General features: G+C 56.3%; 3 protein-coding genes across 4 annotated transcripts; all 3 read right to left on the bottom strand.

Annotated features, from left to right (window-relative positions):
* Positions 1–1,872: 1,872 nt before the first annotated feature.
* Positions 1,873–7,061, bottom strand: LOC310921745 (uncharacterized protein; the record flags this gene model as incomplete). The annotated part of the gene is made up of 4 exons (XM_083881965.1): positions 1,873–3,075; positions 3,261–3,342; positions 3,473–3,982; positions 6,951–7,061. 4 exons carry the CDS (start codon positions 7,059–7,061, stop codon positions 1,997–1,999), a joined length of 1,782 nt encoding a protein of 593 aa, XP_083738091.1. The 3' UTR covers positions 1,873–1,996.
* A 4,775-nt stretch (positions 7,062–11,836) lies between these two features.
* On the bottom strand, positions 11,837–13,852 carry LOC310921676 (uncharacterized protein). Its single transcript, XM_083881876.1, has 3 exons — positions 13,751–13,852; positions 13,392–13,473; positions 11,837–13,205 (listed from the first exon to the last, which is right to left on the bottom strand). The coding sequence occupies exons 2-3, from the start codon at positions 13,444–13,446 to the stop codon at positions 11,959–11,961; spliced, it is 1,302 nt and encodes a 433-aa protein (XP_083738002.1). The 5' UTR covers positions 13,447–13,473; positions 13,751–13,852; the 3' UTR covers positions 11,837–11,958.
* Positions 13,853–17,895: 4,043 nt separating this feature from the next.
* LOC310921675 (uncharacterized protein) lies at positions 17,896–21,824 on the bottom strand. Of its 2 annotated transcripts, none has more exons than XM_083881875.1 (3): positions 21,527–21,824; positions 21,147–21,234; positions 17,896–20,977 (listed from the first exon to the last, which is right to left on the bottom strand). In XM_083881875.1, exons 2-3 carry the CDS (start codon positions 21,202–21,204, stop codon positions 19,647–19,649), a joined length of 1,389 nt encoding a protein of 462 aa, XP_083738001.1. In that variant the 5' UTR covers positions 21,205–21,234; positions 21,527–21,824; the 3' UTR covers positions 17,896–19,646. The 2 variants fall into 2 exon arrangements, with proteins under 2 accessions (XP_083738001.1, XP_083738000.1); XM_083881874.1 differs by having other exon boundaries at positions 21,147–21,231.
* Between the last annotated feature and the right edge of the window lie 341 nt (positions 21,825–22,165).

The following is a 22,165-nucleotide window of genomic DNA, read 5'->3' as shown; positions in this document are numbered from 1 at the left end:
AGCTGAGATGGACATTTCCAAGGAGAGAGAGAATTCCTGGCTGTTTTTCTATGCTTCCGCACTTCCCCTTTCCATCTGTGGAATTCCGGAGGGATGTGATGAGGTGGAAATTCCCAGTTCTCAGTGCGTCCTGAACTCAAATTGTGATTTAGTCCCATTATTTCCCTCCTGTGTTGTGTTTTTCCCTTTTTTCCTCCCTTTTTTTTCCTCCCTTTTTTCCTCTTTTATTCTTATTTTCCCCTTTCCCCCTTTTTTCTCTTTTCCCCCTTTTAATCCTCTTTTTTCCTTCTTTATATCTCTTTTTTCACTCTTTCCCCCCTTTTTCCCTTTTTGTCACCACCTCTCCCTCTTCCCCCACTTTTTTCCCTATTTTTTTTCCAGCTCACTGGGTGTCCTTTTTCCCCACATTTTTTCTCCCAATTCTGTGAGGTTTTTCCCTCTTCTTTCCCTTCATGCTCAGTTCTTCTGGAATTTCGTCAGATTCATGGCCTATGGACCTGCTTGACCTTCTGTTTTTCCGTATTTTTGATGGGAATTTCTGGGCCAAATTCCATCTTCATTTTGATGACAAATAAAAAAAAAATCCCTCCAGCTTTGGTGAGATTTGATGACGTTTTTCCCCTCTCTTTTTTTTTTTTTTTCCTGTTTTTAATTATTTTTTTAATTATTATTTTGTTTTCTTGATCCCGGGGCTCCTCTGATATTTTCCTGCTTTTTTTCTGCTGTTTTTTCCAAGAGGAAGAGGCGGGAAAGGGGCAAAAAAGGATGGAAAAGGGGAGAAAAGATGGAAAAGAGGATGGAAAAGAGGAAAAGAAGGAAGGGATGGAGAAGTTACAGGTGATCCAGAGGGGATGGAGGATTTGGGATAATCCTGATTTGGGATAATCTGGGGAAAGAGGCACAGATCCTGTCGGAGATTGGAAATGGGCATGGATCCCACTGGAGAGCGGGAATGGATCCCACTGATCTCACTATAAACAGGAATGGGCATGGATCCTGGTCGTGGCACTGGAGGAGGAAGAGGAATTTTGAGAAGTTCCCCTGCCAGCTCTGGGCAGCACTGGGAAAAGGACATTAAGGGATTTATTTGGAATTGGGAATTGAATTGGGAATTGCAGCCAGCATGACCAGGGCAGGATCAATGGGGCCAGTGCGATGGCAGCGGCATCAGGTGAGAGGGGACAGGGACCGGGAATGGGGCTAAGAATGGGGACAGGGAAAAGGACTGGGACCAAGAATATGGGAGAGGGACAGGGAAAGGGAAGGGGAATACAGGAATGGGACAGGGAATAAAGAAATGGAAATATGGGAATGGGAGTGGGACTGGGAATACAAGAACAACAGAACACAGAATATGCAACGGGAAATATGGGAAAGGCAACCAGACAAAAAATATGGGACCGGGACAAGGGAATGAGACACGGAACGGGATCCAGACTGGGATGGGAGCAGAACAGGACCAGGAAAAAGGTGACATGGGAATGGATGGGGGACAAGAAGAGTGACAAACAGGGAGAGAGGGATCCTGGACAGGGAACTGGAACAAGGGAACATGGGGACAGTTCCCCGGGATGAGATCCTTGATCAGCTGGCTCAGAAGCTCTGCCAGGGTCTCCCAGCCCAGCCAGAGCCACTTGGCCTCGGGTTCCCAAAGCCCTGAGCAAGCCCCACATCCCTGCCAGGAACCCTCAACTCCCTCTCCCCCAGCATAACCCACATCCCCTGGAAGATCTCCCCATGTCCCCATCAATGTCTTGTTCAAAAATCTTTATTTTTACCCTGGTTTTGGGTATTGTGAAAGGACAAAGAGAAAATCCAGGCCATGGGGAGCCAGGAGGATGTGGAGCCCACAGCCAGGTTTCTTCCCAACATGGATCACTGGGGCTCTGCCCACCAGGGGTCACTGGGAATCATCCAGCATGGATCCTCCCATGGGGGATGGAGCTGGGGCAGCGCATGAAACTCTTCCTGTACTTGGGGCACTCGCAGGGCTTCCTTAGTGGTGGCTCCGTTGGTGCCTGGTCAAGTGAGAGCTCTGTGAGAAGCTCTTCCCACACTCAGGACACTCGTAGGGTTTCTCCCTGGTGTGGATGCGCCGGTGCCTGAAAAGGTTGGAGTTGTGCCTGAAGCCCTTCCCGCAGTCGGGGCAGCGAAAGGACCTCTCATCTGTGTGAATCTGCTGGTGCAGGAGGAGATCAGAGCTGGTCTGAAACCTCTCCCTGCATTTATCACACTTGTAGGGCTCCTCTCCAGTGTGAATCATCTGGTGCCTGACAAGGGCGGAGTTGTACTTGAAGCCCTTCATGCAAATGAGGCAGCGGAAGGGCCTCTCATCCGTGTGAATGCGCTGGTGTGTAAGGAGATTGGAGCTGCTCTGAAACCTCTGCCCACACTGGTCACACTCGTAGGGCCTCTCCCCGGTGTGAGTCATCTGGTGGACAATCAAGTGGGAGCTCCTCCTGAATCTCTTCCCACACTCCCCGCACTCGTAGGGCCTCTCCCCAGTGTGGCTCCTTAGGTGGACAGTCAGGTCAGAGCTTGACCTGAAGCCCTTCCCACACTGCCCACACTCGAAGGGCCTCTCCCCAGTGTGGATCCTGTGGTGGCTGACTAAAGTGGAGAGCATGCTGAAGCTCTTCCCACACTCAGGACACTCATAGGGCCGTTCCATCGTGTGGCTCCTCTGGTGGACAGTCAGGTGGGAGCGCCGGATGAAGCTCTTCCCACACTCCTCACACTCGTAAGGCCGTTCCCCTGTGTGGACTCTCAAATGGTTGATAAGGCGGGATCTCCACCTGAAACTCTTCTCACATTCCGGGCACTTGTGGAGCTTCTCTCCATCTGGAAGCTCCTCATGGACCACAAGCCCTGAGCTCCAGGCACCTCCCCAGCCCAGGGTGGATCTTTCCTCCTCAGATCCCTGCAATTCGTGTTCGCAGTCCCTTGTCGTGTGGAATCTCTGGGGCTCTTCCTCCCCGTTGGATTCCTGTGCCATGGAGCTTCTCAAAACGGCCTCTTCCATGAGGTTTTGCTGTGGGGATTTGTCCTCCCCGGGCTCCATCTTCACCTCCTTGTCTGGGGGAGGAAGGACAAGGAGAGGATGGGATTTGCCTCCCTGCCACAGCCAAGGGGAAAGAGATCTCCCAGTCCGTCCCAGGCAGGACGACATTTGCAGCAGGGTTCTCCTGCAGCCCGGGGCCAGGCTGGGCTGGGAGATGGAGCAGGAGAGAGGGGAAAAGGGGCACTGACTTCCTCCTCACCTGCCTGGGGCTCCTGGGCCATCTTCCTCTTCCTCGCGGCCTCCTCCTCTTGCAGGACGCCAAGGTTTGGGAATGGGAAATCCTGCTTTGGGGGGAAAACACGGGCTGAGCGCGTTGGGTTTGATGGTCCCGCTGCCCGAGTGCAGCTGCACAAGTCAGCGCCCCTTTCAGCCTCGGGGGCCCGGACCCCGCTCATCTCCAGGCTGCCCTACCTCTCTATTCTGGGGGGGTCCGCCGCCTCCGGGATCGCCCCTCTGCGCTCTCCCCGCTCCGGGCGTCCCGCGTTCTCCCTCGGCTCTCCCGGGGATCCCCAAACCCGATATCGCCGGTACCAGGAGGCCGCCACGCTGCACTACCCAAGATCCCTCCAGGGCCATTTCCGGCTCGGCTTTGGGGACCTGCAAGATCCAAACGTCCCCTGCCCAGCATAAAAGGGCTCCCGGAGACCCCCCCAATGGATGTGGGGAGAGCTCCCCATTCCCGCTCATCTGAGGGTTCCAGGGGGGGCGATGCTGCCGGAGCCGGGGGAGCTGCGGCCTGGTCCCGGTGCTCGTCTTCCGCGTCCTCTTCCTCCTCTCTCCGTCCCTGTTCCTGCTCCTCCTCTTCCTGCCGCTCCTGCCTTTTCTTGTTCTCCCCCTCCTCTGTCCCTCCTCTTCCTCCCGCTCCTCCGCCCCCAGCTCCACGCGGGCGGTGCCGACACCCAAAAGCAGCCGCGCTCTGCCCTGGGGGGTTGGTTCCAAAGCGGCCCCGCCCCACGCGACACGGAGCGATCCTGAGAGCAGCGGGAGCGATCCCGGGAACAGCGGGAAGGAATTGGGAGCGCTTTCCCTCCCAGTACGGCTCTTACTGGGAGCGCTGGGAGGGAACTGGGAGGAAACAGCGCCCGGACTCGGCTGCAGCCGGCGCTGGGCGGGGCCAGCCCCAAGGGCGTGGTTATGCAAATACAGGAGAGATCGCGCGCTGTGATTGGTGGGCAGGAACAGCGCGGGGTTTCCCTGGTCACGTGAGGGCCGGAGTGATGGCGGCGGAGTGCGGTGAGAGGGGACAGGGACAGGGAATGGGGATGGGCCTATGGAACCAGCGAGCGGAGAGACAATATGGGGTGGGGATTAGTGCTCCAAAGCGTTGCAGTGAAACACACTCAGAGCTGCGAGCTCTGCAGCTGGGCCTCCCCTGGGCTGCTGCGGCCCAGGGCCCAAAGGCTGGAGCTGCAGCCTTGCTCCTGTGTCAAGAACAGGAGGCTCCTGCAGGCCCGTGTCCCCTCCATGTCCCCAGCAGGAGGGAGGGCTGTGAGGCACAGCGGGTGCTGGCAGGAGGGGCTGCTCTGGCCAGCCGGGGGCCTGTGAGAAATGGCCAAAGCCTTGTGCTCTGTGCAGCCGGCCAAGGACAGCAGCAGGGCTGAAGGGTTCGTGTGCCACAGGCAGCCCGAGCTGTGGAGCCCTCAGGGCCCCGTGCGAGAGGCGGCCCTGGGGAACGGCAATGGGAATGGGGACAGGACCGGGAATGGGACTGGGAATAGGGACAGGAAATCGGACCAGGATTAGGACTAGCACTGAGGATAGGAAACAGGGATTGAGAATGGGACCAGAAAGGGGACTAGGAACGGGATCAGAAAAATTGGACTGTGACTGAGAATGGGACTTGGATCGTGAATAGGAAACAGGGACCAGGATTGTGACCAGGAATGGGGAGAGGGACCAGGAGTGAGACCGGGAAGAGGACTGGAAATGGGACTGGGAATGGTGACAGAGACCAGGACTGGGAACAGGAATTTGGGGGAGGGACGTGGAAGGCGACCTAGGAGGAGAATATGGGAACGGGACAGGAACAATAGAAACAGCAAGTGGAGAGACAGTATGGGATGGGGATTAGGAAGATGGGACTGGGACTGTAAAGGGGAATACAAGAATGGGACTGGGAATGAGAATATAGGAACAGGACAGAGAACATAGAAATGAAAATGCAGGACCAGCAGAGGGATGGGGAATACGAGAATGGGAAGAGGGCTGGGAGTATGGGACTGGGAATATGGGAATGGCAACCCAACAGAGAATGTGGGACAGGGAATGTAACTGAGAATGGGATCTGGACTGGGATAGGAGCAGGATGGGACCAGGAGTGGGGTGATCTGGGAAGAGGCAGGGGCCAAGGGAGTGACAGTGGGGAGAGGAGGATCCTGGATGGGGACACCAGGAACCAGGATGGAAGAACATGGGAACAGTCACAGGACAGGGGGTCCTTGATCACTTGCCACTCAGCCTGGGGAGTCCAAAGCCCTGATCAACCCCCAAGTCCATGCCAGGAACTTTCAACTCCCTCGCACCCAGCATCTCCCACATCCCCTGGAAGATCCCCCATGTCCCCATCACCATCTTAGTTCAACGTCTTTATATTTTTACCCCAATTTTGGATGTTTTGAAAGGACAAAGAGAAATGACAAGGAAATCCAAGCCACGAGAAGCCAGGAGGATGTGGAGCCCTTAATCAGGTGTCTTCCCAACACGGATCACTGGCTCCAGGGATCACTGGGTCTCTGCCCACTGGGGGTCACTGGGGATCATCCAGGACAGAACCTCCCATGGGGGATGGAGCTAGAGTAGTGCACGAAGCTTTTCCACACTTGGGACACTCGTTGGGCCTCTGACATCACAAGGAGCAGGGCTGGGATGTGCTCTGGTGCCTGTGACAGCACAAGGAGCAGGGCTGGCTGTGATGCTCTCTAGTGTATGGGACATGACAAGGGGCAGGGATGGCTGTGATTTGTTTGGTGTCTGTGAAATCCCAAGGGCAGTGTCACACTGGGGGCAGCTCTCAATGTCCCCAGCAGGTCCCACTGTCCCGTGCAGCCCGTGCCAGCGGCCACTGTGCACAGGGGGGAGGCTGGGCTGGACGGGGGTCGGGGCAGAAACGCCGCCCCCGGGACTGGGCTCTCCCCCTGCCTCTGGGGCCCAGCCCCTGCTGGGAGTGCCTTGGGCAGGGCACGGGGCTGCTGCTGGCCCAGGGGGACAGGCCTTGTCCCTTGCCAGCTGCCTGGGCCCCTCTGATGCCTGTCCCACATCCCTGTGCCTCCTGTCCCCGCTACTCCCCGCCACCTTCACTCCCTCAATCAAAGCCCCACTCAACCTCTTCACAGTGACCTCTGGAAAGAAAGAATGAAGGAAAGGAAGTGTAGTCAGTGTACCCTGGCTGCCGTACACGCACTGAAAATTCTTTTTGAATTTCAGTAAAGTTTTAGATCCTGTCTCTGGCAGGATCTGTCTGGAGAAAATGTCCAGCCTCCAGTTGGATCAACATGTTGTGTGATGGGTGATCAACTGGCTCACGGGTCAGGCACACGTGACAGTGCCTGAGGTGACACCAGAATGGTGACCTGTCACTAGTGGGTTCTGCTCCACTATCAGCCCTGTGCTCCTCAACATCTTCATGAAGGATCTGGATGCTGGACTTGAAGGAATGGCATAAGTAGAGTATAAGTAGAGTTTGTAGCCAACACTGAATTGGAGGGAGCTGTTGACTCCCTCAGGGGCAGAGAGACCTTGACAAATCCGGGACATGGGCAGTCATTGACCATACAAAGTTTACCAAGGCTGAAGGCACTTGGAGGACACCCCATAGCAGTCTCCAGCTTCCTCCTGAGGGGCAGTGCAGGGGCATGCACCAATCTCTGAGCTCTGCTGACCAGTGACAAACCTGAGGGGATGGCTTGAAGCTGTGGCAGAGCACGGTCAGGCTGGAGATCAGGTGAAGTTTCTTCCTCCAGAGGGTGATCAGGCACTGAGCGACTCCCAAGGGAATGGTCATGGCCCCAAGGCTGCCAGAGCTGCAGGAGCATTTGGACAATGCTTTCAGGCCCAGGCTGGGATTCCTGGGGTGTCCTGTGCAGGGCCAGCAGTTGGACTGGATGACCCTTGTGCATCCCTTGCAGTTCAGGGTATTCCATTATTCATAGAAAATCACTGCAGAAGTGCCATTTTCTAAACCACCAAGAGTAGTTCCTGGCTCCTGGGCAGACACAGACACCAGCTGCCTGCTTTGCAGTTAGAGATCCCCATGAAACATTTTGGGTTTCTATGTTCTGAGAGGTGTCATGGCCTGCACAGCAGTGGGTGGGCCTTCAGTTTAGCACTCTTTGTGTCTAGAGTTGACCCAGGAATGTCCCATGGTGGGGACCTCCTTTCCTACAGTCACTTTCATACCGGGACCAGACCTGGAGTGTGGGGAGCAAGCTCCAGATACAAGTACCACCCCCTCAAACCACAGAGTATTGAAGTATCTCCTCAGGAGTGCCAGAGGAAGGGGAAATTTGGGCTAAAGGTGGACACAGCAACACCCCAAGAAGCCCCAAATTGTCCCTCTGCCCTCCCCAAAGCAGCCCATGTTCCCTCCCAAAATGGCATCAACCTGGCCCATAACTTTTGCATGGGTTGGTGGTTGTGAGGGAAGCATCAGGACCATGCCCCTCTTCCTCCCCATATTTAAGCAGCTCCTTGCCCAGCTGGGAGGAGGAGCAGGGCTGGGTGTGTGGGGGTTTCCCTGTTGGAAATGATACAACTTCTAAGATTTTCATCATTTAAAATTTATCCCCCTATAACCCATCACTGCCCAAACCATCCCCATAGTCCCCCAACTCATCATAATCACCCCAAAACTCCTCATCCCATAACCCATCACCACATAACCGATCAAGCACACCCATGACCATCCCCACCTGTCATAATCACCCCAAAGTTCACCCCTTAACCCATGACCCCCAAGCCATCCCCAGAACCCTCTCACTATTGTCACCCCAGAAGTCATCACCCCCTATCCATAATCACCCCAAAATCCACACCCCACCCTGTATCTCCCCATGCTGTACTCCCCTCACCTGCCTCATCCTGTGTCCCCAGCTCCATTCTGGCTCTGCTGTTGTCGTGTCCTCTCCTCCTGCCCACGGAGTGCAGGTAGTGCTGCAGGGGTGGCCTTGTCCCTTTGTGTCCCGTGGTGTCCCCACGGCTTCTTGGGTGCTATGGAGGGGGTGGAAAACGCCTTCTGCAACAGTGACCAGTGCGTGCTGGCCTTGGGGACACCATCAGTGTTGGGGTGGCTGTAGGAGCGTTTCCAGCCCTGCAGCCGTGCCCAGTGCCAGCTCCCCGGGGACACCTCGCCCCTTTTGGTGTCTCCTCCGGGGGTGGTGGCGGTCACGGTGCCCCATTGTAGGTCTTCAGTAGGGCAGGGGGCTTGGGGGTGGCCGGGGAAGCCTCCAACTCCATGTATATGGGGGGGGGGAAGTCGATTTTGGGGGGTTTAAGGGGTGGATTTGGGGTTAGTGGGATGGGGTAGTTGAATTTGGGGGATCCATGGGGCTGGATTTGGGGGTTGTGGGGTGAGGGGACTCACTTTAGGAGGTCCATGGGCTGGATTTGGGGGCGGTGGGATAGAGAGAGGCATTTTGGGATTTGAATTTGTGACTGATGGGATGGGGAGAATCATTTTGGGATTTCCTGGCTTGGATTTGGGGGCAGTGGGATGGGGAGAGGCATTTTGGGGTTGGATTTGGGGTTGGTGGGATTGGGAGAATCATTTTGGGGACTGAATTTGGGAGTGATGCGGATGGAGGAAAATGATTTGGGGGGGTCCAGTGTCACCAGACGGACACGAAAGAACCACAGTCACACTCTCCAGTTGTGCAAATTGAGAGAAGGAAGTTTATTTTTGGGATTAGGGTTTTATATATATAGTATTTATAACTTGATCAGCAATTGGGCCATGAGCTTGACACCTCTCTGACTCTAGTGGTCAAGTTAGAAGTCCATCAATTTGTCCTTCCCCCAGGAAAAAATGCATAGTTTTTCAAAACATCACTGTTTGTTTATGTTACATATGTGAGAACTCAAGTCCAGAAATGCGAAACATCAGAAGGCTGAAAAAATCAGGGTGACAGTTCAGGGGATGGATTTGGGGGAGGGAACACCCCCAGCCTGACATCCCCACCTTGAAGGCTCTCAGTTTGTGGGGTTTGTGGGGTCCCAAATCCCCAAGGTGGCCCTGCCCACTGAGAGTTTCCAATTTTTTGGGTTCTCCTGCCAAGCCAGGGAGTCCCCAACCAGTGGGTGACCACGCCAGCCCCCTGAAGCCCCCAGCCCTGCTGGGAACAGTGGGACAGGAGGACAGGGTGAAAGGTGTCCTGCCACTCCCGTGCCCACGCTGCACATGGGACTGGAGGCGTTTTCGTTGTGCTCCAACCACACTTCCATCCCACTCATCCCCCAGCCCCTCTGGAACACCCCTGACCCCCTCTTTTGTCACCCTGTGGTGCCCCTCAGGGCGGGGGGACTTGGTGGCACTGCAGGACCCACTTTCTGTGCCATTCCCAAGGTGGCACCTCTATCACCACCACCCGCCAAATTATCACCATCCCCCAAAGTGGGGGGTGGCCCACATCCTACAGGAGAGGGGAGGTGACAACATTTTTGGGGTCACCTCCATCCACTTCCACCTCCCCGCATTCCCCCGAGGATGCTGTGTGATCCTGCATCCCCCATGCACTGCATCCCCTGAGGGGACCTTGGGGACTCTCCCAGTGTCCCCATCCCCAGCCCCTCACAGTACCTCTGCTGCTGCCTGTGCTCAGCCCCAGTTCCTGTTGCAGCTTCCCACTGTGAACAGGCAGGAATTTCGTTCATACCCTCACCTCTTCCTCCTCCTCCCCCAGGTTGGGTGCCTGCACGGACAGAGGCTTTCCAGAGCAGAGTCCAGTTGACATCCATGGCTCTGGTGTCCATCTGGACCAATGTCCAACCTCTCCTGCCCCTGTCTATCCCAGGCTCCGCAGCTGGAGCTGCTCCTCACTGCAGTGTGGACAAGACCCATGGTCAGTCCCAAGATGACCCCAAACCCCCTCCCACCAACTCTGAGCCTGGGGCCACCAATGTCCCCTGGAATTCAGGCCAGCTCTGGATCTCCTGGAAGAGGAGATCCACAGTCCTGGCCTGGGGACTTGAGGGCATCCAGGATGGTGAGCACCGAGTCCTTGTGGCGTGGAGGGACAACTGGGGACACAGCTGGGGACATGCCTGGGGGGACAAGGGGTGGAGGTGAGTGGGGGTTGGAGTGGGGGGGGATGCTCACAAAAATGTGCCCAAGTCAAGGGGAGGGTGTCCAGAATTGGGGGAAAGGATGGGAAAAGAGGGAAAGGATCCAAAATAGTGGGGAACGGACTCAAAAGAGGAGGAAAGGACCCATAATGGTGGGGGGGAGGGGGTAGGACGAAAAATCGGAGGACAAAGGGTGTTAAGGGATGTTGTGGAGTGTCACAAGGTGTCGTGGGTTGTCTCTACCTGTGATGGGACAGGTGAAGATATTCAGCATCAGGAGCAGCCACAGGAACATCGTGAGGGACATGGGCACACCCTGCGGGACACAGCACCGAAACCTTGGGGACATTGGCCCAACTGGGAGTAGGGGAGACGGACATAGGGGAAGGGGACAGGGACACATAGGGGAGATGGGGACAGGGACTCACAGGGGACACAGGGACACACGGGGCAGGACAGGAACACAGAGCTGACATGGAGCCATGGCGGGGCATGTGGACATAGAGACGGAGGGGACACGATGCCACCAGGGCAGACATTGGGGGACAATGTCACCACACCTGTGGGGATACTCCCACCGGGCTGCCTCAACACCCAGCTCAGGGCCAAGTGACCCTGCTGGTGATACTGACCCTTGCCCTGTCGTCAGCCTGTACCCACGGGTGGTTGGAGTCCCCTGTGCACAGTGGACCTGGGACACCCTGGTGGCTGTCACCAGCTTCTGGGCCACTTGTCCCCTGCTGAACAAGTTCTGCATCCCACCCTGGTGGGGGATGACATTTTCAGCTGGGACACTGCGGTGGTGACAGTGGGATGTGGTGGCAGGAACTGCACTGGGCAGCGTGTTACCATGGACAAGATGAGGGTGCTGGTGACACTGTGGTGGCCCAGGCGGTGGCATTGATATTTTCCCAATTCATGTCCCCATCCATGTCCCCACCCATACCCATGTTTCCCACGTCCCCATCTACGTCTGTATCCTCATCCATGTCCCCCAGGTCTCCACCAAAGTCCACGTCCCGCCATGGCCCCACCCATGTCTGTGTCCCCCACATGTCCCCATCCATGCCTTAGTTCAACATCTTTATTTTTACCCCAATTTCAGGGCTTTCAAAAGGATGAACAGAAACCTTTCATTTCAAGGCCAAAACAAAAGGATTTATGTGTCTATACTGGCAGAACATCCATGTGCTTGGGTAGGTGGGAAGACCCTTTTTTGGAGGGGTTTCCACCCCAGTATCTCCAAAGTCCTGCGTTTTGACCCAATCTGTCCTTATTTGGCTGTGGAAGATGCCCATGGGCAAGAGAGAATTGAAAGGATGGATTTACGTTGTAGAAAACCTCCAAGGCCATTCAGCATTGCTTGATGCCACCAGAAGATGCAAAAAGTGAGATTTTTCTGGGGTCAGAAGTCGACAAATCTACTCTTCACATTGGATTTCTGATGCTGGTCTGTGGATGTGTCCAGGAGCCCACAGCCAGGTGTCTTCCAAACACGGATCACCGGGGCTCTGCCCACTGGGGGTCACTGGGGATCATCCACTGCAGATCCTCCCATGGGGGATGGAGCTGGAGCAGCGCATGAAACTCTTCCTGCACTCGGGGCACTTGCAGGGCTTCCCTCAGTGGTGGCTCCGTTGGTGTCTGGTCAAGTTAGAGCTCTGTGAGAAGCTCTTCCCACACTGGGGACATTCGTAGGGCTTCTCCCCGCTGTGGAGTCGCTGGTGCTTAAGGAGGGTGCATTTGCGGTTGAAGCCCATCCCACAGTCAGGGCAGCGGAAGGGCCTCTCATCCGTGTGAATCCGCTGGTGCAGGAGGAGATGGGAGCTGCTCTGAAACCTCTTCCTGCATTGGTCACACTCGTAGGGCCTCTCTCCGGTGTGGACCATCTGGTGACGGATAAGGGAGCAGCTGCGGATGAAGCTCTTCCCACACTCCCCACACTCATAGGGTCTCTCCCCAGTGTGGCTCCTCTGGTGGCGTGTCAGTTCAGAGCTCGTAGTGAAGCTCTTCCCGCACTCCCCACACTCGTAGGGCCTCTCCCCAGTATGCCTCCTCTGATGGCGTGTCAGTTCAGAGCTCATAGTGAAGCTCTTCCCACACTCCCCACACTCATAGGGCCTCTCCCCAGTGTGGCTCCTTAAGTGGACAGTCAGTTCCGACCTCGAGATGAATGTCTTCCCACACTCCACACATTCGTGGGGTCGTTCCCCCGTGTGGCTCCTCTGGTGGACAATCAGGGCAGAGCTCTGGCTGAAGCTCTTCCCACACTCGGGACACTCGTAGGGCCTCTCCCCGGTGTGGATACGCCGGTGGTCCACGAGGGTGCATTTGCGGGTGAAGCTCATCCCACAGTCAGGGCAGCGGAAGGGCCTCTCATCCGTGTGAATGCGCTGGTGCTCAATGAGATTGGAGCTGGTGTGAAACCTCTTTCCGCATTGGTCACATTTGAAGGGCCTCTCCCCGGTGTGCCTCCTCTGGTGACATGTCAGTTCAGAGCTCGTACTGAAGCTCCTCCCACACTCCCCACACTCATAGGGCCGTTCCCCTGTGTGGATTCTCCAGTGCTCTATTAGGTGGCGTCTCTGTCTGTAGCTCTTCCCACATTTTGAGCACTTGTGGGGCTTCTCCCTTTCATGAAGCTGCTCAGGGACCCCCAGCTCTGAGCTCCGGCTGCCCTGTCTGCCCTGGGTGGATCTTTCCTCTTCAGATCCTCGTGATATGTGTTTGCAGCCCCTCTTGGTGTGGGATCTCCGGGGCTTTTCCTCCTCGTTGGGATCCTGTGCCATGGAGCTTCTCAAAACACCCTCTTCCACCAGGTTCTGCTGTGGGGATTTGTCCTCCTCAGGCTCCGTGGACAGTTCTTTGTCTGGGGGAGGAAGGACAAGGAGAGGATGGGATTTGTCTCTGTGCCACAGGGATGGGGAAGGACATCACCCAAAATGCGTCCCCAGCAGGATGGCGTTGCAGCAGGGTTCTCCTGCAGCCGGGGACCAGGATAGGCTGGGAGATGGAGCAGGACAAGGGGGGAAAGGGCCACTGACTTGCTCCTCACCTGGCCGGGCCTTCCGGCCCATCTTCCTCTTCCTCACAGCCTCCTCCTCTTCCATCGGGCCAAGGTTTGGGAATGGGAAATCCTGTTTTGGGGAGAAAACAAGGGCTGAGCGCGTTGGGTTTGATGGTGCAGCTGCCCAAGCGCAGCTGCACAAGTCAGCGCCCCTTTCAGCCTCGGGGGGCCCGGACCCCGCTCATCTCCAGGCTCTGCCCGCCGGGACCGGGCCATCGCCACGTGGGGCCCGCCCGTTTCCGGCTCAGCTTTGGGGTCCTGGAAAACCCAAATATGTCTTGCCCCGAAAGAAACCCTCCTGGAGAGCACCCCAATCGATTTGGGGCCAGCTCCCCCTCCCCGCTCACCTGCGTTTACGGGGGGGGGGGCGGGGGGCGATGCTGCCGGAGCCGGAGGAGCTGCGGCCTGAGCGGGCGGCCGGGAGAATCGCGTGGTGTTTGTGCTGCTGGTGCTCTTCCTCTTCCTCTCGCTCCTCCTTTTCCTTCTCCTCTGTCCCTCCTGTTCCTCTTCCTCCTCTTCGTACAGCTCTCTCTTTCCCTTTCCCTTTCCCTGTCCTCTTCTGTCCCTCCTCTTCCTCCCGCTCCTCCTCTGCTCCCAGCCTAGTCCGCGCGGTGCCGACACCCAAAAGCAGGCGCTCTGCGTTGGAGGTTTTCCAAAGCGATCCTCGAGCAGCGGGAAAGAATTGGGAGCGCTTTCCCTCCCAGTATGGCTCTTACTGGGAGCGCTGGGAGGGAACTGGGAAGAAACAGCGCCCGGATTCGGCTGCAGACGGCGCGGGGCGGGGCCGACCCATTGGGCGTGGTTTGAAAATACAGCAGAGATCGCGCGCTGTGATTGGTGGGCGGGAGCAGCGCGGGGTTTCCGTGGCGACGTGAGGGGCGGAGCGATGGCGGCGGAGTGCGGTGAGAGGGGGCCGGGAATGGGGACAGGAAGCGGGAATAGTACTGGAAATATGAGAGAGGGACTGGGGATAACACTGGGGATTGGAATCGGGACCAAAAATTCCACCAGGGACACCAGACGGTGTCGGCTACGTGTCCAGGGCCACCAACAGACACGGGGTGCCCGTGAGGAGCGTCATTGTCATCGTGGAGTGGGAGTGGGACAGCAGGGGACACCAGCGGGGGGACAAATATGGGACAGGGGTAGGGACAGGGAGGGGAGAGGGAAGGGGACAGGGAGGAGACACCGTGGGTGGGACAGGAACGGGACAAAAATGTCACAGGGCTGGGACAAGGGTGGCACAAGGAGGGGACAGGGGATGTCACAAGGCCAGGATGATCTCCCTGGTCAAAACTGGGATTTTGGGGGAAAAAAATGGGATTTTTGTGAGGAGAAACCAAGATTTTCTGGGAAAAACAACCCGGATTTTTTGCAGGGGAAAAAAGAAATGGATTTTTTTTTTGGGGAAAAAGGGATTTTCGAGGGAGTCGATCTGGAACCGGGACGGGCTGCACCCCGCTCCAGCTGCACCGGGGGCGGGGCAGGACCGCAGGTGGGACCGGGGTCACTCCCAAAATTGGGGCTGGGGGGGCGCTAGTAGGCGGAACCGGCCCAAAATGGGTCAGAACCATCACAAAATGGGGCAGAGACACCTGAGAGGAGGACAGGGACCCCAAAAATGGGGCGAAATCGGTCCAAAAGGGGGCAGAACCACCCTGGAATGGGACAGGCACCCCAAATTGAGGTCAGAACCATCCCAAAACAGAACTGGGACCTCCAAAATGGGGCAGAGATCTCCGAGAGGGGCAGAGGGACCCCAAAAAATGAGGCAGAACCGGCCCAAAATGGGACAGGGAACCCCAAAATGGGTCAGAACTATCCCAAAATAGGACAGGGACCACCAAAATGAGACAGGGACCCCCCAAAATGGGGAAGACACCTTCAAGAAAGGGAAAGTGACCCCCCAAAATGGGGCAGAACCAGTCCAAAATGGAGCAGAACTTCCCCAAAATGGGGCAGGGACCCCCAAAAATGGGACAGGAACCCCAAAACATGGCAGAACGCCCCAGAAAAGGACCCCCTAGAATGAGGCAGAGACTCTTTGAGAGGGGGAGAGGGGCCCTAAAAATGGGGTGAAACCGGCCCAGAATGAGGACAGAGCACCCTCAAATGGAGCAGGGAACCTCAAAATGGGGCAGGAACCCCCCAAAATGGGGAAGAAAACCCCAAGAGCGGGAGAGGGACACCACAAATGGGGCAGAACCGGCCCCAAATGGGGCAGAACAACCTCAAAATGGGACAGAACCCACCCAAGAAGAGGCAGGGTCCCTCAAATAGGGCAGAACCACCCCAGAACGGGAGACGGACACCAGGGTGAGACAGGTGATAGCATAGAGTTAAATTGATTTCTGAAGTAGCAAGGGCCGGAGAACAGGGGATCGGCTCCACTGTAACCAGGATGTTATTCCATGCTATTGTTTTAACTAAACCAAGTATAAACTTTGCTCAGGTGGTGGGCGGAGAAAGGAGGGAACACTAGTAGAACATACAGGCTTTAAAGAGTAAAGTTAGGTCAGGAGGATCTGTACCGATATAATCATTAGTAAGACGCATGCTAGAATTGTCAATTGTAATATCAGTTTGGTAACTAAATATGATTATTTTCTCTAACCAGAATCTTGAGCAAGAATCACACAGACCATTGTTCCTCGGGATGGAATCAATGGAACAATGGGGTTAACGATTAACACGAATCCTTATGTAACAAGAAAGGTATAAAATTGTAACCATTTAGCATGTTGGACAAGCCGAGATCTGGGTCGTCCAGGACCCCCGGCTTCCAGAGCTCTGAAATAGAGCACCGCATACAATTTCGCGATTGTGTGTTCTTTCCTCCACTAACACAGGGACACCCCAAAATGGGGCAGAGACCCCCAAGAAGAAGCATGGAGCCCAGTTGGAGACAGAATGGGAACAAATCCCAGTTGGAGTCTGGGAATGAGCAGATATCCCAGTTAGAGACTGGGAATAGGCACGGATCTCAGTTGGAGACAGGGAAGGGGAACAGATCCCAGTTAAAAACTAGGAATGGGAAGGGATCTTCTCTGCCTTGGGGGGTTTCCAAAGCGGCCCCGCCCTGCACGGCACCGGGAGCGATCCTGGGAGCAGCGGGAGTGATCCCGAGAGCAGCGGGAAGGAACTGGGAGCGCTTTCCCTCCCAGTATGGCTCTTACTGGGAGCGCCGGGAGGAAACAGCGCCCCCACGCGGCTGCAGCCGGCGATGGGCGGGGCCAAGTCACGGGGCGTGGTTATGCAAATACAGGAGCGATCGCGCGCTGTGATTGGTGGGCGGGAGCAGCGCGGGGTTTCAGTGGCGATGGGGGGGGCGGGGGGGGGCGGAGCGATGGCGGCGGCGTCCGGTGAGAGGGGACGGGGTGCGGGACCGGAACTGGGGACAGGGACCAGGCGTCCAGACACGTACCGGGAATCGGGAAAGAGATCGGGACTCGGAGAACGAGAATAGGATCGAGAATACACGACGGGAGCCGAGAACAGGGACACGGGCTGGGAATGGTAGCGGGACAAGGAATGGCACCGGGACTGGAGAAAGAGACGTGGAATTGCACCAAGAATGGGGACAGGGATCGGGAATGGGACCCGGAATGCAGGACAGGAGCGGAACTGGCGACAGGGCTGCGACTGGGACAGAGAATATGGATAGGGGCTGGGAATGGGGAATGGGAGCAGGAACGGGGGACAGGGAATACAGGAATGGAAGCGGGGATGGGGACAGGGATCGGGAATGGGAACAGTGAATGGGACTGAGGACAGGCACTGGGACTGGAGACAGGGACCGGGAATGGGATTGGGAATGGGAATATGGGAACGAGACAGGGAATAGGGAAGCAGCGAGCCGAGAGAGAATACGGCCTGGGGATTAGTGCTCCAAAGCATTGCAGTGAAACACACTCAGAACTGCGAGCTCTGCAGCTGGGCCTCCCCTGGGCTGCTGCGGCCCAGGGCCCAAAGGCTGGAGCTGCAGCCTTGCTCCTGTGTCAAGAACAGGAGGCTCCTGCAGGCCCGTGTCCCCTCCATGTCCCCAGCAGGAGGGAGGGCTGTGAGGCACAGCGGGTGCTGGCAGGAGGGGCTGCTCTGGCCAGCCGGGGGCCTGTGAGAAATGGCCAAAGCCTTGTGCTCTGTGCAGCCGGCCAAGGACAGCAGCAGGGCTGAAGGGTTCGTGTGCCACAGGCAGCCCGAGCTGTGGAGCCCTCAGGGCCCCGTGCGAGAGGCGGCCCTGGGGAACGGCAATGGGAATGGGGACAGGGATCTGAAATGGGGACATGGATTTGGAATATGGTCAGGGAGCAGGAATGAGACTGGAAATACAAAACAGTGTGACAAATAGGTGTGATTCGTGCTGACAAAATTGAAACAGTAATCAATATTTTAAAATATTGATTTTAACTAAAATGTAACTTTGAGGAGAGGGAGGGGGAAGGTCCCCCTTCTCTCCAGATGTTTAAATGAAGAGCAGAAAGACAGGAAAAAAGACTGAAATAAAGAAGCTGTATTTGTCTCGAGATGGGAAAGTTCTGGGGGAAATGCATAAAAATGTTAATTAAAACAAATTTACTGCTTCTATGTACCATGAAATTAATTGTATCTCCTTATATAGTAGAGAATTATGTAACATCAACTTAATAGACATGTGTAATTCAAGAGATCAGTATGCGGACAGAGAGGAAGACAATTTTAGCCTTCATCAACGACCCCTAGAGGTGGGGAGACCCCCAGAAAGGGGACGGGGGAGCCTGCGCAGTAGAGGTGGTGATGGGTGGAGATAAGGCCAGTGATGTAAATTTCATGAATCAAAAATAAGTGGAAAGACGTGTTAACACAGATTCACAGAGATTATAAAAGAATCCAAATGAGCTATTTTTGGCTTTGTACGGGGGGCAGGAGATCAAGGTCCTATTCCATGCCCCACGGTAGGTACCCCGCAGTCCATTTGCTCTTGTATTATTAAGAACCAAAATATATTATTTACTATTGCAAACTATTGTAACTTCTAAGCTGCTAAAAGTAAAATTGCTGCTATAATTTTTGTTTGGGTTTTCTTTTTGAATTGGATAATTAGGCAGCGCATCTGTTTATAACAACAGGGACTGGGAACGATATAGGGAATGGGGACAGGGACTTAGAATGGGACAGGGAATATAGGACAGGGCCTGGGAATGCGAGTGGGAATGGGGACAGGGACCAGGAATTCAGGACTGGAAATAGGCAGGGACAGGGACTCGGAATGATATGCACAATGAGAACAGAGACCAAGAATGGGACCAGGAATTCTGGACTGGGAATAGGACAGAGAATAGAGGACAGGGACCAGGAATGGAGATGGGGACCAGGAATGGGACTGGGGATGGGAATATGGGAATAGGACAGAGAAAAGGAAACAGAAACTGGATGGGCAGTATGGGATGGGGATTAGGAAGGTAGGAACAGTATCAGAAATGGGCACACAGCAACGGAACTATGAACTGGAATATAGCAACGGGACAGGGAATATAGAAATGGAAATGCGGGCTGGGCAGAGTGCCTGGCAAAGGGACGAGGAATACTAGAACAGGAATGGGGCAAGGAATATGGGACTGGGAATAAGGGAATGGCAACAAGACAGAGAAGAAAGGATAGGGACAGTAAACAGGAATGGGATCGAGACTTGGATGAGAGCAGGATGGGACTGAAAGTGGGGTGACACAGGCACGAGTATGGGACAAGGGGAGTCACAGTGGTGAAAGGGGGATCCTGGACACTGGACACCAGGAACATAGATGGGGGGACATGGGGACAGTTCCAGTGCAGGGTGTCCTTGATCAGTTGCCATAGAACCTCCACCAGGGTCCTCCAGCTTGGCCTGGGGTGCCCAAAGCCCTGACAGAACCCCAAGTCCCTCCCAAGAGCCCTCAACTCCCTTGCACAATCATTCCCCACATCCCCTGGAAGATGCCCCATATCCCCATCCATGTCTTAGTTCAAAATCTATATTTTTACTCTGGTTTTGGATGTTTTTAAAGGACAAAGAGAAATGACAAGAAAATCCTGGCCACAAGAAGCCAGGAGGATGTGGAGCCCCCAGCCAGGTGTCTTCCCAACACGGATGACTGGCACCACAGATCACCGGGGCTCTGCCCACCGGGAGACGCTGGGGATCATCCAGCACGGATCCTCCCATGGGGGATGGAGCTGGGGCAGCGCATGAAGCTCTTCCTGCACTCGGGGCACTCACAAGTTCTTCCCTCAGTGCTGGCTCCGTTGGTGTCTGGTCAAGTGAGAGCTGCTGGAAAAGCTCTTCCCACATTTAGGACACTTGTAGGGCCTCTCCCCAGTGTGGGTGCGCTGGTGGGTGGTGAGTGTAGAGCTGTGCTTGAAGCCCTTCCCACAGTCAGGGCAGCGGAAGGGCCTCTCATCCGTGTGAATCCGCTGGTGCAGGAGGAGACTGGAGCTGGTCTGAAACCTCTTTCTGCACTGGTCACACTTGTAGGGCCTCTCCCCAGTGTGACTCCTCTGGTGGATAATCAGGTGGGAGCTCTGGCTGAAGCTCTTCCCACACTCCCCACACTCATAGGGCCGTTCCCCCGTGTGGCTCCTCTGGTGGACAATAAGGGTGGAGTTATCTCTAAAGCTCTTCCCACACTCGGGACACTCGTAGGGCCTCTCCCCGGTGTGGACACGCCGGTGGATGACGAGGTGGGAGTTTCGCTTGAAGCCCATCCCGCAGTCGGGGCAGCAAAAGGGCCTCTCATCCGTGTGAACCCGCTGGTGCTTGAGGAGACCTGTGCAGGTCTGAAACCTCTTCCTGCATTGGTCACATTTGTAGGGCTTCTCCCCAGTGTGGCTCCTCTGGTGGACAGTCAGGTGGGAGCTCTGGGTGAAGCTCTTCCCACACTCCCCACACTTGTAGGGCCGTTCCCCCGTGTGGCTTCTTCTGTGAGAATTCAGATGGGAGCTGTGTCTGAAGCTTTTCCGACACTCGGGACACTCATAGGGTTTCTCCCCGGTGTGGATGCGCCGGTGCTTGATGAGAGCAGAGCCATCCTTGAAACCCATCCCACAGTCGGGGCAGCAGAAGGGCCTCTCATCCTTGTGAATCCGCTGGTGGAGGAAGAGATGAGAGCTGGTCTGAAACCTCTTTTTGCATTGGTCACACTCATAGGGCCTGTCACCGGTGTGGCTCCTCTGGTGGACAGTTAGGTTGGATCTAAAACTGAAGCTCTTCCCACACTCCCCACATTCGTAGGGCCGTTCCCCTGTGTGGATTCTCCAGTGCTGGATCAGGTAGGATTTCTGGCTGAAGCTCTTCTCACATTTTGAGCACTTGTGGGGCTTCTCCCCATCCTGAAGCTGCTCAGGGACCTCCAGCTCCGAGCTCTGGCTGCCTCCCCGGCCCAGGGTGGATCTTTCCTCCTTGGATCCCCGAGATCTGCGTTTGCAGCCCTTCCTTGTGCGGGATCTCCGGGGCTTTTCCTCCCCACTGGATTCCTGAACTGTGGAACCGTTTAAAACAGCCTCTTGCTCGAGATTCTGCCGTGGGGATTTGTCCTCCCCGGGCTCCGTGCTCATCTCCTTGTCTGGGGGAGGAAGGACAAAGAGAGGATGGGATTTGCCTCCGTGCCACAGGGAAGAGGAAGGAGATCCCCCAATCCATTCCCGGCAGGACGGCATCAGCAGCCGGAGGCCAGGCTGGGCTGGGGGATGGAGCACGAGAGAGGGGGAAAGGGGCACTGACTTCCTCCTCACCTGCCTGCGCCTCCCGGGACATCTTCCTCTTCCTCGCGGCCCCCTCCTCCTCCTCCATCAGGCTGAGGTATGGGAATGGGAAATCCTGCTTTGGGTGGGAAAACAAGGGCTGAGCGCGTTGGCTTGGATGGTGCCTCTGCCCAAGCGCAGCTGCACAAGTCAGCGCCCCTTTCAGCCTCGGGGGGCCCGGACCCCGCTCATCTCCAGGCTCTGCCCGCCGGGACCGGGCCATCGCCACGTGGGGCCCGCCAAGATCCCTCCGGGGCCGTTTCCGGCCGGGCTTTGGGCTCCTGCAAGATCCCAACATCCCCGCGCCCGCACAAAACCCCTCCCGGAGAGCCCCGCGATGGATTTGGGGCGAGCTCCCCCTCCCCACTCACCTGCGGGTTCCGGAGGGGGCGATGCTGCCGGAGCCGGGGGAGCTGCGGCCTGAGCGGGCGGACGGGGGAATCACGTGGTGTTTGTGCTGCTGGTGCTCTTCCTCTCGCTCCTCCTCTTCCTTCTCTGTCCTTCCTCTTCCTCCCGCTCCTCCGCTTCCAGCTCGGCCCTGGCAGAGCCGACACCCAAAAGCAGCCGCGCTCTGCCCTGGGGGGGTTCCAAAGCGGTCTCGCCCCGCGCGGCAATGGGAGTGATCCTAAGAGCCCCGGGAAGGAATTGGGAGCGCTTTCCCTCCCAGTATGGCTCTTCCGGGCAGCGCTGGGAGGGAAGTGGGAGGAAACAGCGCCCCCACGCGACTGCAGCCGGCGCTGGGCGGGGCCAAGACATGAGGCGTGGTTATGCAAATACAGGAGAGATCGCGCGCTGTGATTGGCAGGTGGGATCCCGGTAACGTGAGGGGCGGAGCCGATGGGCCGGAGCGATGGCCCGGCCCGTGAGAGGGGACAGGGACCGGGAATGGGGGCAGGGAACGGGCCGGGGAATATGGAAACAGCGAGCCGAGAGAGAATATGGGATGGGGATTAGTGTTCTAAGGCATTGCAGTGAAACACACTCAGAACTGCGAGCTCTGCAGCTGGGCC

The sequence above is a fragment of the Zosterops lateralis genome (assembly GCF_965231275.1).
Source record: "Zosterops lateralis genome assembly, chromosome: 36".
NCBI lineage: Eukaryota > Metazoa > Chordata > Aves > Passeriformes > Zosteropidae > Zosterops > Zosterops lateralis.
This window is presented reverse-complemented; position numbering and strand designations above follow the sequence as displayed.

Bases quoted from the DNA above. Each gene is read 5' to 3' on its own strand.
- LOC310921675 (XM_083881875.1), bottom strand. From the start codon at position 21,204: ATGGAGGAGGAGGAGGGGGCCGCGAGGAAGAGGAAGATGTCCCGGGAG. The intron at 20,978-21,146 runs GTGAGGAGGAAG...TTCCTCCCCCAG, and splicing joins GTCCCGGGAGGCGCAGGCAG to ACAAGGAGATGAGCACGGAG.
- LOC310921676 (XM_083881876.1), bottom strand. From the start codon at position 13,446: ATGGAAGAGGAGGAGGCTGTGAGGAAGAGGAAGATGGGCCGGAAGGCC. The intron at 13,206-13,391 runs GTGAGGAGCAAG...TTCCTCCCCCAG, and splicing joins GGGCCGGAAGGCCCGGCCAG to ACAAAGAACTGTCCACGGAG.